Here is a 16,467-nt window from a genome sequence, read left to right as displayed (position 1 = left end):
ATTGAATTAACGGATGAAACTTGGGTGAATTGAATTTGAAAAGAGGTGTTCCAGCCCTATTCAAATATTTGTAGGAGAAAGTTGGTTCATTCGAGCCATGAGTTGTTCTATAGTTGCTAAGAATTCTGTGTAGATCCATATTTAATAGCAGCGTTCTTTCCTTTTCTTCCCATGAATGTGTTGACTGACCTCCCATGAAAATGCCTGGAGCTCTAGAAACTTTAGAGAAAATTTATGTCTAGTACAGTAATCCTGTTCTAGTGGAATAATCACTGTTGCTCTAGCTGATTATGCCAATTAGTTAAGAAGCACCCAGGGTAAATACTATTAGGCCCCTTATTAGTCAACAAAGCTGTATAAAAGCACCCTAAAAACAACAGAGATGTGTTGTTTGCTGTGTACTGAAGAACTGTTTTCAAAGGTTCTTCATGTACTCAAAAGATTAACTTGTTTTCTTACATTTTGTTCTTAATCCACCTCTGAGTTTTACCAGCCCAATATGTATCATGAATTTATTTGAAATCCCACTTATGTCAATGAGGCTTACTCTAGTGAAACACAGAATTGCACCCTAGCAGGCAAGATCCACACACAGCAAAGAACTTCAGCATGATAGAGACAAGTGTTTGAGACAGCTTCAGAAGGGAAGAGCCAGTTCTTAAATAGCTCTTCCCCCAGGTTCCCTGGTGGTGCTCACGAAGTCCCTGGCAGCTGCAGTAGAGTCTGGGAGGAATCCATTGTATTTTATCTTACATTGCTGCTGTCCCTTTGGCCCAATTTGATTATGGTTGTTTTGGGCTTATGCTCATCATTTTATTTGGGGTTTTGTTTATTATATATTGATTTTGTTATATGTTCTTTCAAATCTTGCGAACTGTCCAGAGAGCCTTTTGGCAATCGGACGGTAAAGAAATTAAATAGATAATAAATAGCCTGAAATATTTCACAATTGTGTCTTGCAACCTAATCTTATTTGCACATTGATGCTCAACGACTTCATGTATTCTTAATACTGTTTCAAAAGTTAGACTGTAGTAATCTCTCCTTATAATGAATCATAGCCTTCAAGCCCCTCGCTTCTTGAAGGATGTGGAGCACTATGTAGATGTCAGTCTAGCGATGGCAATCCTGCCTTGCTCCCCACAGAGTGAAATCAAAGCGACTTGCAGATGAAAACATACTACAAGAAACACAATGCATTAAAACATCCGATATAAAATTACTCCCCAAAAATCAAACAATACTGAATCAGATCAGTCGTGGAGATAAGAATTAAGAATAATGCAATGAGACAATTAAAAAGCCTTCTGGAAGAGGAATATCTCCTGGCGTAGTTTTGAAAGAACAAAGAACAGGAAATGGTTAAATTGGAAGGTACGGCTTTAGATGGCTAACTCATTCGCCGGTTCAAATTTTTCGGCGAGGCCTCCTTTATGTTCCGTGTTGTCCGAAGCCGCAAGAATTTCATCCTCTGTGAAGTACCTTTCCAATAGACCCTAATTTATATTTCCCTTTCTCAGAGTTTAACCAGAGCAAAAAAACAAAACAAACGGAGGACAGGCACCTGCGATAAACAGCCCTTTTCAGGCCGTCATGTCCGGCTCCACCGTTAGCGACTGTCGAAGGGTCCTCTTTCCCGGCTCGTCTTCGCGTGTTCTGGAAGCTTCGTGTGGGCCGGGAAGCGCTTGCTTGCAGGGCTGCCACCAGAGCGGAGAGTAATCCGTCTCCATCGGGGGCATCGGAGCGGCGCTGGGTCGCAGTTATGCCGGAGAACGCGAGCACAAAGGGGGCCCTTATGAGTGCGGCCGCGGGGAACCGCAGCTCCGGCGGGAACCACCGTGGCTCCTACCAGGACAGGGATAAGCCCGCCCAGATTCGCTTCAGCAACATTTCTGCGGGCAAAGGTAACGGCGCCAAGCTAGGACGGGGACTCTCCTATTGTCGCCGGTTCGGGAGGGGAGACGGGGGCGTGAAACGGCCAGTATCTTTTCCCGGGCCCCGCGGTTCCACTCCTGCTAAGTCTTGCATTGGAGCGCCCTCGACTCTGCATAAGCTCCATTGGCCGTCCCTAAGATGGTGTAGCGCAAAGGGCTGATGGTTGTCAAGTCACATTTTTCTGGGGATGGTTTTGTGACAGAACAGAAAGGGAAAAGGAGGAAGGTGTTTCTCTTCGTTTACAGTCGCAAGATGTCCAGAAATGTTTAGTCGAAAGTAGATCCCACTGATTTTACTTGGACTTTCCTCCCCAGCTGGTCTGTATAGTATTGTAGTCTGACAGGATAGTGTATTTTTGTTTGTGAATCTTTGCAATGTGCCATACATATTGGTGATGCGATGGTAGGTTAAATTAGATAATTGGATTTGTGTGTGTGTTTACATCTGAAAGACTGATAATCCCCCTCCAAAATAAAAAGGAAAAATAGCTGTACATGTTTGTGCCATCTAAAAAATAATTGAGAACACATAGGTGAAGAACCATTAGTGGCTGCTCTATTAGTGGCACTGCAGGACAGGTTCCAAAATAGGAAGAAGGGAGTGGTGGAAGCTACTAAAAGGGGGTCATGAGTTCAACGGGAAGGGGAGACAAAACAGGCTCAGTGGTGAAAGCCCCAGGAATAGAGTGGATTGTTGTGCAAAATTGTCTGTATTAATGCATAGGCCGGTGTTTTAAAAATTCAAATAATGATGGCACAGAGCTGGGGGGTTAGCACTAGCATAGTATGGGTGATAGTAATTGTATACATTTTCCTTTTAAGCATTTAATAAGTTTGTTTCTTAGCAAACAAAATAAAGTTTCAAACTTGTAGATGCAAAACAGAATAAATAGTGTCTAACAGAGCAATTCTATACCCCCTTTGAATTTTGCAGAAGTTACTTCTGAGTAGACATGCCTAGGATTGAAGGGTTATTTTGAAAACGCGAACAATGTTGTAACAATGTTAAGGAAATCTATAAGACTGATAATAGTTTGGTATAAAATAATTATATTTTCATTTCCATTTTAGCGGTTGCAGATGCTGTTAGGACAAGCCTTGGACCAAAGGGAATGGATAAAATGGTATGTCTTGAGGTGTATACTAGGTGTTTTTTAACAGTGTTTATGATTTCCCATGGTGTCAGCCATTACTGCTGTGAAGTTACTGTATCTTCTTTACATGTTCTCATTGCAGAGAGGAAAGATTGAGTTGAAAGAAAATTTTCCTGAAGCAGATTTCATGTTAGGGAATTTCTAATTTTAGTTAGCAATAACTACATGTAAGCCAGCTATCAGGTTGTGCAAAAATGGGGTTTTAAAAGCTTTAAAATGGATTTTTGAATTCTGAAATTTGATTTTTTATTAAATGTTTAATTTTTCAAAATAAATACTATTTTTCATAACTTAGAACATAACATAGTTACAATTAAATAGCTTCAAAAACATATAAACATATAACATTTACAATTCTGTAACACTGAAGTTTCCTATGAATGAAATCTAAGCATTAATTTCACTTTTTTCATTAAATGAGAGTTACTCTGTCTAGCCTAATACCTTTTGCTTCTTGAAAGTTATGAGCTTTCAGTTTCTTTGACTAAAGTATCATAGACTAGTTAGGATTATGGTTCATTGCTTGCATGGTTAGTGGTGTTGAGGTAAACAATTAGTAATGATAGTAGTAATGATACAAGGTGGATAAAACTGATTATTTAAAGTCCCCAAAATTTGGATTTCAAAAAATGTAAAACTGTTTCTTTCTTCTTTTTTTAGCCTAGTAGCTATCAAACTTTACTTTGATGCATCTATCATGGATATTTCATTTTTGTTGCTACTTTTGGGGGGGCAACAGAGAGTAAAGCAGAAAGGAGTGAAGCGGGGAAGCAAAAAACAAACACCCACAGATCTGTCCATTAAACATCCTTTTGTGTTCTCATGCTAATACTGCAATTCTATACTAACTTGGGAGGATGTTCCATCAAGCTGAATGGAAATTATTTATGAGGAGACATGTATTCTCTTCAAACTGTCATGGATGTAGGCTCTAAAAAAGGCTTATGAGACTATTTTAAAAATTCTCACCCTGAGTGAAAGTGATAACATGAAAAATAAAGTGCGATAAAGAGATGTCAAGTCTGTTTGTATTAATGAAATGATGTACATGTACTTTTATTTAGTTGTAAATTAACATGGCTTAGTGGTTGAGAAAGTATATAGAATAATTTCATTGGGAAACTTTTTTCCTTGTTGGTTGGAGTCCCAATTTAAATCACTGATTTAATTTGCCTTGTTTTAAGTCAGCTCATCCTGCCACACATACAGAAGGATCATGTACTCCAACAAGACTTGTGGTAAATGGATTTAGGATGCAGAATACTTGAAGGACATACTCTTTCTTTTCAAGAAGAGAGAGTAAAAACAATGGAATAAATATAACTTTTGACATATATGCAAAAAGGGCTCCTTCATACAGCAATTGTTTACCACAACTCTATCAATTTTTTCCCATAGCAAACACAAAATGTGAATTACAGACTGGTACCTTAAAGCATGGGTGAGTGGCAGTGACCTAATTGAGGCCCTGTGATAGGTATAGCTAGGTGTTGAGAGGTGTACATCTAACACGCTTCCCTTTTGTACTGTGGAAAACATTAGTGTAGTTCTGGCAAGTCGAATATTAGCTAAAGTGTGAAGTAGCCCTTTGTGATACAGTGGTGTCTTGCAGTTCGAACAGCTCTAATTTTGAACGATTCAGGGTTCAAATGTTAGAGTTGAGATAAAATCTCTTTGAAGTTTGGACAATGCTTCTAAGTTCGACCTGCAGGCACTGTGAAAAAAATGTGGTTGCTGCATAAACATCATCAGTTGTGTGACCAATTCATGTCTTATGTCTGTGCCTTTTCAGTGCCTGCCTTCCTGATCCTTCTCACTGCCTTCTCCATCTCTTCAGTGCCTTTTAACTACCTGCCTTTCCAATCCTCACTGCTTCCTTGATCATTCTCAGTGTCTTTTAACTGCTCGCCCAATCCTTCTTGCTGCCTTCTCAGTCTCTTCAGTGCCTTTTAACTGCCTGCCCTCCTGATCGTTCTCACTGCCCCCTTGATTGTTCTCAGTGCCTTTTAACTGCCTAAGTCCTGTTCTAAGGTCTCAAGCACAGGATTTTCCTCTGCCCTACAACCTCAGATTCTTTTTTTTATACACAGTAGGAACTGAACTCGGGGCCTTCTGCTGAGTTACCTGCCCCCACCACTCCCATGTCATTACTGTGTTCCAGGTCTTGGTGTACAATGGCTTGCAGTACAGTCATTCCATTAAACTGAATGGAGGGAGATTCAGGACAGATTAAAAAGGAAGGACTTTTTCTCGCAGTACATAGTTCAGCTATGGAATTCTACTTCAGCCATCATTCAGTTCATCCATTCACTTGGCTTTGGATTGTTCTCAGTGCCTTTTAACTGCATGTCTTTTCAGTCCTTTTCAGTGCCCCCCTCGATTGGCACAGACTGTGTGCTGGGCCATTGATGTGCTCTATACCAGCCTGCTGAATAGGTGGCATGCGTTTTCTTCCAGCAATGGGAACTCCAAAGCCCTGGCATCAGATTAGGGGATGATTGGGTGGGGTTTTTCAGTGTGTGCCTTTTCAAGCATTTCCAGAGTTTTTCAGTGTGTGCCTTTCCAAACTTTAATTAATAAATTTGGCATTTAATTGTGTTACTACTACCATAAATTATGTGTATTTGCTGTTTAAGGTTATAAAGATGGGTATTGTTCAGGGTTTGGGAACAGATTAATTCACTTTCCATTATTTCTAATGGGGAACATTGCTTTGGACTTCAATTCAGAGTTCAAATGGTCTCTTGAAATGAATTAAGTTTGAAGTATGAGGCACCACTGTATTAAGAATGAGAAGGAGCCTATTAAAGTACAGGGACAGTTGGAAAGGGGCAAAGACTGAACGTTAGCTTAATAAATTAAGTGCAGTCTTTCGTGAAAAAGTTTCTATTATGTACTATAAAGAAACACTTAAACAAGTTGTATTTATTTGTAAGATTTCTCTATTTTGATTTGGTTTACAAAAATGGTTGGTTGTGCTTTCCCAGATTCAAGATGGCAAAGGAGATGTAACGATCACAAATGATGGGGCAACAATTCTGAAGCAGATGCAGGTTCTTCATCCTGCAGCCAAGATGGTAAGTAAAGCTATCATATTGGTTTCAAAATGATGTCAAACTATGCAAATGTTTATGCCTTTCCAGTTTGGCAGCCATTCCCTGTAGAAAATAACAGCATGTAGTATGTTTGAAGTAGAACCAGAGTTTGTGTGGTTGCATGGTGCTTTTAATTTGCAGGGAGTGCTTAGGAAAATATATGTGTATGATATTTTAGGGTTATTTGCAGTATAGTGCAAATAATTTTTTTTAACCCTTTGAAAACACATAGCTGGTGGAGTTATCCAAAGCGCAAGATATAGAAGCTGGAGATGGGACTACATCTGTTGTGGTCATTGCAGGTTCCCTCTTGGATGCCTGTTCTAGACTTCTTCAGAAAGGTATGTTTAATCTTGCTAAAATAGCTATATAAATGTTGGGCATTTATGTTATATGTGGAAACTAAACTTGTTCATCGTGATTCCCCGTAGCATACTTAGATACGCGAAGATGAAAAGCATTCTTGTCACCTAATAGCCATTACTACTTGGTTAGCTGTTTTACACACATCAACTATCCCTTCCAGAACAACCAAACCAGACAGATTTTGTTACTCTCCTTTGTACCCAAATAACAAAAGTTGGCTGGCTAAAGGTCCAATCTTACAGCTGCCTGACATGGCTGAGGGGCCATTGGATTATTTGGAACCCTAGCTCTGAGACCCTCTTATTTCAAAGGCTGAGTCCTTGTCCCACCCCCTTCATATTCAGTGAGAAAAGAACAATACCAGCTACTTTCTCAAGGAGCAGCTGGGCCTCCAAAAGGAGAAGAGGCCAGGGTGGGTGGCCTATGCTGGTTCTTATTGGTATGCTGCTTTATTTAGATGGTGGGAAATGGCTGTCTAGATAAAATGCATGGGACAAGATGGGGCAGCCATGAGGATTGTTCCTCTTGTATCTCATTTATTCAGTGCATGTAAGCCTTAGAGATAGAGGCTCAGGTGCATCTATGGTGGAAGGTTTTGGATTGTGCCCTAATAGATTTTACTGTGGCCTAATTTTTGTTGTCAGTTGTAATGTAAGCTAACCTTGCGTGCTCAGTTTGTGGCCTCCTTAGTCTTTCCGCTTCTGTTATATTCACCATTAGCCATTAGTTATATTTTGTCAGTGCTACTGATGGTTATCTGTATACACTTGTAAAATTTACTAACATTGGGGTGGAGATCATGAGGCCCTCCAGATGTGGCTAGACTGCAACAACCTCCATCAGCCCCAACTAGCTAGCACAGCTAATTGTGAAGGATGATGGGAGTTGATGGCGAATTTGTGGAGGGCTAAAAATTCTCCATTCCTGCTCTCACAACTATTTTTCCCTGTTGTATTGTGTTCCATGAGGGGGTGGCTTCAAGCTCTGTGTATGCTCCAACATAATTTTGTGTGTGCATATGTGACCAAGTTAAAAATGGATTGCTTTTCTTTTTGCTTTTGTTAGTCAAGGCAAAAGAAATGAATAGGCTTTCCCGCTTTAAAAAATTTCATTAAACTTGGTTTTCATTTTTGAGATGTTGCTAGGATTTTTTTGTAAACTAATGTATAACAACTTGTATTTTTTTTTACTAGGAATTCACCCTACCATAATTTCTGAGTCATTCCAGAAGGCATTGGATAAAGGTGTTGAAGTCTTGACCAGCATGGGGCAACCTGTTGAGCTGAGTGACAGAGAAACCCTCCTTAACAGTGCAACTACTGCACTGAATTCAAAGGTGGGCATAGAAATGAGAACACTCTGAAGCATGTGGCTGTGGCACAGCCAGTGTGTTTTAAATAAGAGTATTAACTTTTTTCCTCTTGTGAGGAATCCAAGGTGGCTTATCAGTGTCACATCAACGGCAGGAGCTGTTTCAGATTTGAGCTAAACTATTTAAATATTGTTGTATCATAACATTTTGGATATCTTGTTTGAAGGAAAATAGGTAAGAATATTTGATGCTGCCTTTTGGGGTGTTCCTGGCTTACATTGTCTACTTCTCATATAACTAGATCTATACTAGTCCTTCTAGGACATTGTCAAAATCTGCCTAGACAAAAATGTCCCCAAATTTCAGCCTACTGACTTCTGCTGTTTTCTTTCTATAAACAAAAACATGCCTGGGAGGAGAAAATGTCCCTAAACTTGCACAAGAATTGTTTGGGGATACTTTTGTGACCCCAAACAAATGACACATTTTGAGGCACAAAAGGTTTAACTATAGGCCATCTCTATCTCTTTGGAAAGCTCAGAGTCTGAACTCAATTCAGCAAGCAGAATTAAAATTCACTGAGGGAAAGCTTTTTAATGCTGATGTAGTTTATCAGCTAAACTATTGTAATATTAATCAAAGATTAATATGCCAAACATTTTCTTTTGCTTGATCATATTGTTACACATAGCTGCAGGTTTGTCTGGGGTGATGAAATCCCCCCCAAATAGGAATAATGCCAAGTTTCATTTTCACAGGATAAACTCATTTAAACTGGAGTGGGCAAACTGAGATAACAGAAAATGCAAAATACCTAGGATTATAAAAGCAAAAACATGAATAAGTTGAAATGTATTAGTTGAGTTCTTGTGGAATCATGGTAAACTTAAAAGAACATGTTGAGTTAAATATGATTTATTTATCAATTTCTGCAGGTTGTATCACAGTATTCTAGTCTGCTTTCTCCAATGAGTGTGGAAGCTGTGATGAAGGTAATCGATCCATCTACAGCTACCGGTGTGGATCTTAGAGATATCAAAATTGTTAAAAAGCTTGGGTAAGTAGTAATTTAGTACTTAAGCTTTTGGACAATATAGAAATAAAATTACAGCAGAACCTCTGCATCTACAGAGATCAGTTCCAAGCCCCTCAAGGGTTGCCTGAAGCAGCAGATAATAGATAATAGCAAACTCTGTATGATATATACTATACTATATACAGTAAATTTCATTTTTCATAATTTCATTTATTCTTACCTCAGCACATGATTCTTTCATTTCTCTTTGAAAACAAGAATTTTTGCTTACAGGAAGCACTTTATGTCTTCTCTTTTGGTCAACTGTGGTTAACTGCAAATGTGGTAACTGAGTCAGTGGATATGGGGATCCTGTTGTATTATTGTTAATAATAGTAGGAATCTTCCAAAAGTATCCATTTTGAATGTTGTTGCTATTGTAGCTTCAGTTGGTTTATTTGCTTAATGAATATTTATTTTTAGGGGAACAATCGATGACTGTGAATTGGTTGAGGGGCTGGTCCTCACACAGAAGGTGGCCAGCACAGGTGTAACAAGAGTGGAAAAAGCTAAGATAGGTCTCATTCAGTTTTGCTTGTCGGCTCCAAAAACAGATGTAAGTTGGCTTATTAATTTGTTCAGTGAATGTTCATCTTGACAGATTAGGATAGATTTGATACTTTTACTTTCCTTACAGTTTTTAAAAGCTTAACATAGGAATGACCTGATTTCACTCTTGTGTGACGTGTTGCTTTGTTACTGTTTATGGCTACAATCCTGTGCATGCTTACCTGGAACTTGATGTCAGTGGAACTTGCTTTTGAGCTGGTATGCAGTAGATTGTGCTCTGAGTAAACTTTCTGTAGCCCATCAGTATTATGTTAAATCTACAACATAAGAGTGCTTAAAGCAGGGAGAGGCAAACTTTTTGGGTCTGTGGGCACATCTGGCAATTTGAAAAATTGCTGTGGTGTACATGTTCTACCACAAAATGCTGGGAATTCTGCACTATAGATTCTGACTTGAAAGAGGAATGGTCTTCCCCCATTCATGAAGCTGTTTCTTGGCAGAAGCCTTCCTCACCTATTCATGTCAATTGAGCAATAGGGGTTGGGGGAGCAGTCCCTCAAAGAGTTGCTTCAGTGGTCCTTCGTGGGGAAGGGTTTTCCTCAAAGTGGAGTTTTGGTAAGAAACTTTTGTCCTAATTTCTGTTCAAGGCAGTGTTCTGGTCCCTTCCTCACTACCACCACTAATCAGGCACCTTTCCCAGCTATGACTCAAGATTTTGCAACTCCTGTGTATCTTTCACCTTTGCTTACCTTTCCTTAGCTCCCCTAGCCCACAAAATTTTTCACCATCTCTTCTCAGGATTCTCACCCCCTGCACCCCCCCTTCTGTTGCCTCTCTTTGGAAGATGGAAGAATTAGGGTTAACATAGTAATTGGAGGAGAACTCAAGCAGTCTGGTAGCAGACTTTGGGGTCTCGGCAGGTGTCAGTGAGTCTGCCAGCATTGTGCTGCTAAACTCTGTCTTAAAGTGTGCTTAAACTGTGTTAAGAAACCTTGTTAAGAACATAGAATTATTGTGCAGGACAAGGCAGCCTAGTTTAGCATTCTTTGCAAGAATCTTAAGAACCAGTGGAGACTAGTGGGTTACAGTGAATCTCCATGCATATTAAGGTTGCATGAGAAAAGAGGTCTTGGCACAGGAAAGAAAATCTGCCATTGATTGCAGCACTTAAAGGGACATTTTATTGCTTAGATTGCTGTTGATTACTTTACTGAAGACACTGAATTGTATATTATTTTGCAGATAAACTCCGATATTTACACTGTCTCTTTCTTCCTTCACTAGATGGATAACCAGATTGTCGTTTCCGATTACACTCAAATGGACAGAGTCTTGCGTGAAGAGAGAGCCTATATTCTGAATTTAATTAAACAAATTAAGAAGGCTGGATGTAATGTGTTGCTCATACAGAAATCTATTCTACGGTATGCTTATCCCAATAGTTTGTATTAGGCCTACCATTGTGTAAGGATTTAGTATTAAAATGGTTCTTGGCTTTATTTATTTATTTATTAGATTCATAGCCTGCCTTTTTTCTTTCAAAGAATTCAAGATGGCTTACATAATTTCTCTCCTGCTCTCAATTTTATCCCCACAACAAACAACCATGTAGCATAGATTGGGCTAGTCACCCAAATAGCTCTGTTGCTGTGTGGGAACTAGAACCCAGTTTGCCTGATTCCCAGTCCCACATTCTTAACCACTACAACACACTGGCTCTCAGTTGAACTGCAAGACTTAAGAGTTTCTCTGAAACTTGTTTCTTTAAACTGTTCTGTAAATATGCATACCATATTTGGAAATTAATTCTAAGAATGTTAACTAAGAAACACCAAACATCATTCTGTGTGGTACTTTTCACCTGATTTGAATCTTAATCTTTAGAAAAGATAATCATAAGTGATGCAGGGTTTTGTATTTTATGAATGAATGGTGACAGCCTTACTCTTCCATTGCTGATTTTTGATTCACTACTATAGTTAAAAGTTAGACCAGGATCCCCAACTTTTTTTATTCCATAGTACCATTTGAGGATTTTAGAAACTGCTGTAGGCACAACTACAAAATACATAACCAGTGGGTCCCTGATTTGGTGCCTGTCTGTTGCATTCATGGATCTTAGACTGTGTGTTATTCATTAAAAACCTTTGTAGGATGGCTGTTGGATACTGCAATATCTCTTTAACAAGTGATGGTTTAATTCAGCTAATTGCTGGCAGTGCAATTCAGCCAGTGCTTCTTTCAAACTAGTATGTCTTGGCAATATTGAGTAGTTGCTTCTGTTGTGGGGTGATTATTGTACCCCAGTTTTCTAATGAAATAATTTTTAATATTCACTGATGCACATGCTCTCTTAGATTACCTGCCTGCTTCATGGAAATTTAACAAATGGTCAGTGTAAATGGATTCCTGTTCCCTTTCGATAGCAAAAGACTGATACTACAACCTTGGAAAGATTAACAATTCCTATAATGCAATATTTTGAGGTGCTTACATTTGATGTTTGGATAGTTGACATTTATATGCCACTTCCAGATGGATACTAACTTGGATATTTAGTTCACTTTTTTTGATGCCTATGTGTAATTGTTGAAAGTTGTATGCACTTCATACAAATCTGTGGATGTATAAAGAAAATAGTTTTGTTTGTTAGATGCTCATGGGTACCATATTGGGGATTCCTTTTCAGGCATCATTGCCAGGTGCATGTAGGCACTGTGTTGGAGACCCCTAATTCAGATAATATGGGAAATGTGATTTTTTTAGTGCTACAATGGCACTAGCAAGATCTACATATCCCAAAACCAGAGCAGTTTGTTAGAAACTGGGTGTACAGAGAGATTTCTCTCTATTTTCCTGTTAGAGAAACAAGCCAGGTAAATCAGAGGGAGGCATAGGAGGTTCATCAGGGAATACTGGGAAGAGCTCAAAACCCATAATGTACCCTGGACCCCCAATTGACCTCAGAATAAACACATGTGTGTCTTGAATTTAGTGAAATCCTCAGCCTTTTCAGAGTAATTTCCCTATCATTAATAACTATGCTGAGATTGTAGTTGATTTTGTAGCTCATTTACTGTTCTGATTTCAGGGATGCTCTAAGTGATCTAGCCTTACATTTCTTGAACAAGATGAAGATCATGGTGATTAAAGATATTGAAAGAGAAGACATTGAGTTTATATGTAAGGTAAGATGAGGTGATGTTAGGGGGTTCCGTTTCAAGTGAATACTTGATTCATGAAGATAGTAGTCCTGCTAATCTGCCACTGAACCTGTTAATAATACTGAATTACACTGTGTTGAGATTTATACTGTAGTTGCACATAGGCTATAGCAGGGAACAATGTAAAATACCTAACTGTTGCTACTAGTCTCATTTCCCCCCAAGCAAATAGTAAGATGGAATAACAGATTAACAAGGTGTCTCTGAAAGAGGCTTGTGAACTCTCCTACAGTGCAGTCCTTTGCATGTCTGCTTAGAAAGAAAGTCCATTTGGACTTAACTTCCTAATTAAGTGAATAGCAGCTTAATGTATTTAAAACAGAGCATACTGAATCATAGTCTGCCTTCCCTAATTTGTGTTCTCTTTGTGTATTTATTTTTTAAAAGACCATTGGAACAAAGCCAGTTGCTCATATTGATCAGTTCACTGGTGATATGCTGGGATCTGCTGAATTGGCAGAAGAGGTCAATTTAAATGGATCTGGAAAGCTAGTAAAGGTAAGCAGAACTCTTGTTTAACCATGTAGTCCATTATTTATGAAACTTGAAAGTAATAATTAAAAACTATCACACAGAGTAGAATTACATCACGTTAAAATCCCCATTCCTTCTACCATTTTGTAGCACTGACCCCAAAAACAGTTTTCATTGTTGCCAAATTATGTTGATGTTTACACTGTGACATGTTGTCAAAGTGTGGCATTTCTGGGGGTGGGGGGAACTACTGAGAGAACACTCTGGCTTCTTGCTGACAAAAAGACAGTGTCTTTTTAGGCCATCCTTCACTGATATCAGGAGATTGTATGAGGGGACAAGGAAGGCATGAGGCCATGGGTCCTTAAACTACGGCCCAGGGGCCAGATGTGGCCCGCCATGCCCATTTGGGCCTGACACGCGTGCGCCCGGCGCTGCCCACCTTGCCCCACCTGCACCTCGCCTCACTTTGCCTCGCTGTGCGCGCCCCCCCCCAGTGCGCGCACGTGCACGTGCCACCCCCATGCTGGTCCGCACGCACCGCCAGCACCACCTTTATGGCCTGTACCCAGTACCGGCAGCTTTCAGCCGGCCCCCTGATGGAAAAGTTTGAGGACCCCTGCACTAGGCTCTAACTTAAGATGGGGCAAGCCATCGAGGAACTTACAATTCAAAGTTAGTGTCTTAATTTGCACATGGAAAACATCCATGTTGTAGCATTGGAGTAACAAGCTTCTGTTGACCCAGCCATTTAAGTGGGAAGGTTGCTGCTGCTCTTACCACCTAAAGCTTTAAACACACTTGAAGGGTAGACCCTAATAGACATCTCAGTGATCTTCTTCAACTGCCTGGGCAAATGATGGTTATCAGGTTTCCATCTGGTCAAGGACCATGGTCTTCTCAGTAGTTGTGGCTAGAAAGTATTGATTACGCCTGTAAGCTAGATCTTTAGACACAAGTGTGAAGTAAGCATTCCTTAATACAGAATGGTTGGTGGGTGTGCCATATATGATGAGTCTAATCTCCCACAGACTGTGGGTACCTACAGCGTAGTATTCTGTCTTTCCTGACATTAGTTATCTCCTTTTCATCTGGTCTGTCACGGTTGCCGAACAGTCACCACACAAACAGATTCTGGTGTGGTTTCTGCCATAACTGCTTTGTTTTGCAGTTGGGGAGGCTGGCAGCTGATAATTTTTTTGTAAAAGAGGAAGAAATTACCATTGGGCATCTTCTGCTCTGTGGGAAAAGACTTTGTGGATAGTAAGTGGAGAAGTGGATACACATACTAATAGACTCCATTTGCATCTCATTTCCTGCCAGCTTGGGAAAGTGGCAGCCACTTCTTCCTCATCCTACTTTTGTACCACCCACTTGGTTGCTCAGTAGATAACATGATGGAGATGGTTTGGGGCATTTTGTTAAAGTTGTTGATGCTGAATGTTCTGGGGGATTTGTATGTACATGTTGAGGCAAACTTGTCTGGCATGACTGAAGAGTTCATGGAAACCATGAGGCCATCCTTGGGTGTATTGGTCCTTACACATGTACATGGGGACATTGTGGATTTACTGCTTTACACTGGCAAGGACTCTGACGGTCATTATCACTCATAATATCACCAGTAACCTAGACAACAATCTCCTATCAGACCAGGTATAGAATCTTGGCATCTCCACACTGAATCAATTTGGCAGGTTAATGTATGCCTAGGAAATATGCCTAGGGAATCTTTTGGCTGTACAGAAGAGCGATGGGCAGACAACTCCTTCAGTAGTCAAATATTAAAGAGCCTCTCTGACAAATATTGAAGAGAAGCCCACTGACTTCAATTGCAACACCATCTTCTCTTGAGCAACAATAACATCTGCATGCCTATAGGATGATCAGAGGTGTGCAGTTACCCTGGTTGATTTTTAGGCCATGCCATCTATTTCATAATTGTTGATTAATGGATTTGAGGATATCTTGGTACTTGCCATAACTGCTATTGCTATTTAAATTTTAGGAAGATAACATTGCATGGCACTTCCAGTACTAATTCCTTGTGTACTGCAATATAAGGTTGTCTTTGAAACTACACGGCTTAGTAGAAATTGCCAAAATGTCTCTGTATTCAAGTTTGAATTGCCATTGTTACTTCCCTTGTTGCATAGTTTGGCTGTTATAGAAGTAACCTTGTAATAGTAAAAATACTGCCAAAAATGGTATTATAATAATTCTATGTTTGCACTTCAGATTACAGGGTGTGCTAGCCCTAGCAAAACAGTAACAATTGTGGTACGTGGCTCCAACAAACTAGTGATTGAAGAGGCTGAGCGTTCAATTCATGATGCTTTGTGTGTCATCCGCTGTTTGGTTAAGAAAAGGTATTGTAACACCATCATGGATCAGTAGAATCATAATTCCATTTCACAAGTACTTCTTAACATTTCAAACTGCAAAATTTTAATTTCAGAGCCCTGATTGCAGGCGGTGGAGCACCAGAAATAGAGTTGGCATTACGCTTGAATGAGTTTTCTCGTACCTTAAGTGGCATGGAGTCTTACTGTGTGCGTGCTTATGGAGAGGCTATGGAAATCATTCCATCTACTCTGGCTGAAAATGCAGGCCTGAATCCTATTTCTACTGTTACAGAGCTGAGAAACAGACACGCACAAGGAGAGAAAACTGCTGGCATTAATGTCAGAAAGGTATAGTGGCGAAACAAAACAAATACTACCCTTTACCACCCGATTGCTTGTCAAATGTTGCCTTTTAATGTAGGAATTGACTCTGTTGTGGGTTTAGTTCAGTAGCAGGCAACATGTGGCCACTATTCAAGCATTAGTTGGCAGCAAGTACAAAGGAACAGATTAGCTTAATCTCTTTTCTTGTGCTCAGGCTATACATTCTTTGCTTCTTAGTCAGAAAGAAGATCCTGACCTAGTTAATAATATCCATGTTCATACGACAATTACTCTTGAATTTTACCCAACAGAGAAGTCTGATACTAGATTAGCACGTTTTAGGCTTCATAGAATATGACTCCAGAAGTTGCTTGCAATGAGTTACAAATAGCTGAATTGATGCAAACAAGGGAGGAGGGAATTATTAATTTATCAGAGTTAGAATAGAATCCTGTGTTGAGAAAGCTTACCAACAGTGGTTTAATGAAAAGATCAGTAATGACAATTGCCTAAAAGCAAGATCAACACTTCTGAGCTACTAATGTGTGGCTACAAGGGAATACTGGCCATCTAGGGCATGTTTATGACATAGAAACAGAACTAGTCAGAAGGGGTCTCCTGGGCCATCTAGTCTGACCCCCAGCTCCAGCCGGC

General features: G+C 39.8%; 1 protein-coding gene across 1 annotated transcript in view; it reads left to right on the top strand.

Moving 5' to 3' along the window:
• The first annotated feature begins 1,602 nt into the window (after nt 1–1,602).
• The window catches only part of CCT4 (chaperonin containing TCP1 subunit 4), a 19,901-nt gene continuing 5,036 nt past the window's right edge, over nt 1,603–16,467 (top strand). Inside the window, exons 1-12 of the mRNA XM_044454151.1 lie at nt 1,603–1,904; nt 3,006–3,058; nt 6,076–6,165; nt 6,416–6,524; nt 7,743–7,885; nt 8,797–8,918; nt 9,360–9,492; nt 10,731–10,870; nt 12,538–12,634; nt 13,058–13,168; nt 15,383–15,513; nt 15,603–15,837. Of these exons, the coding sequence (XP_044310086.1) occupies nt 1,763–1,904; nt 3,006–3,058; nt 6,076–6,165; nt 6,416–6,524; nt 7,743–7,885; nt 8,797–8,918; nt 9,360–9,492; nt 10,731–10,870; nt 12,538–12,634; nt 13,058–13,168; nt 15,383–15,513; nt 15,603–15,837 (1,506 nt within the window). The 5' untranslated portion in view covers nt 1,603–1,762. The remainder of the gene's footprint in view (nt 1,905–3,005; nt 3,059–6,075; nt 6,166–6,415; nt 6,525–7,742; nt 7,886–8,796; nt 8,919–9,359; nt 9,493–10,730; nt 10,871–12,537; nt 12,635–13,057; nt 13,169–15,382; nt 15,514–15,602; nt 15,838–16,467) is intronic.

This window comes from Varanus komodoensis, unplaced genomic scaffold (genome assembly GCF_004798865.1).
Source record: "Varanus komodoensis strain SLA01 unplaced genomic scaffold, ASM479886v1 scaffold7_3, whole genome shotgun sequence".
In the NCBI taxonomy this organism is placed as follows: Eukaryota; Metazoa; Chordata; class Lepidosauria; order Squamata; family Varanidae; genus Varanus; species Varanus komodoensis.
Note: the sequence above shows the minus strand (reverse complement) of the source record. Positions and strands in the feature narration are given on the sequence as shown.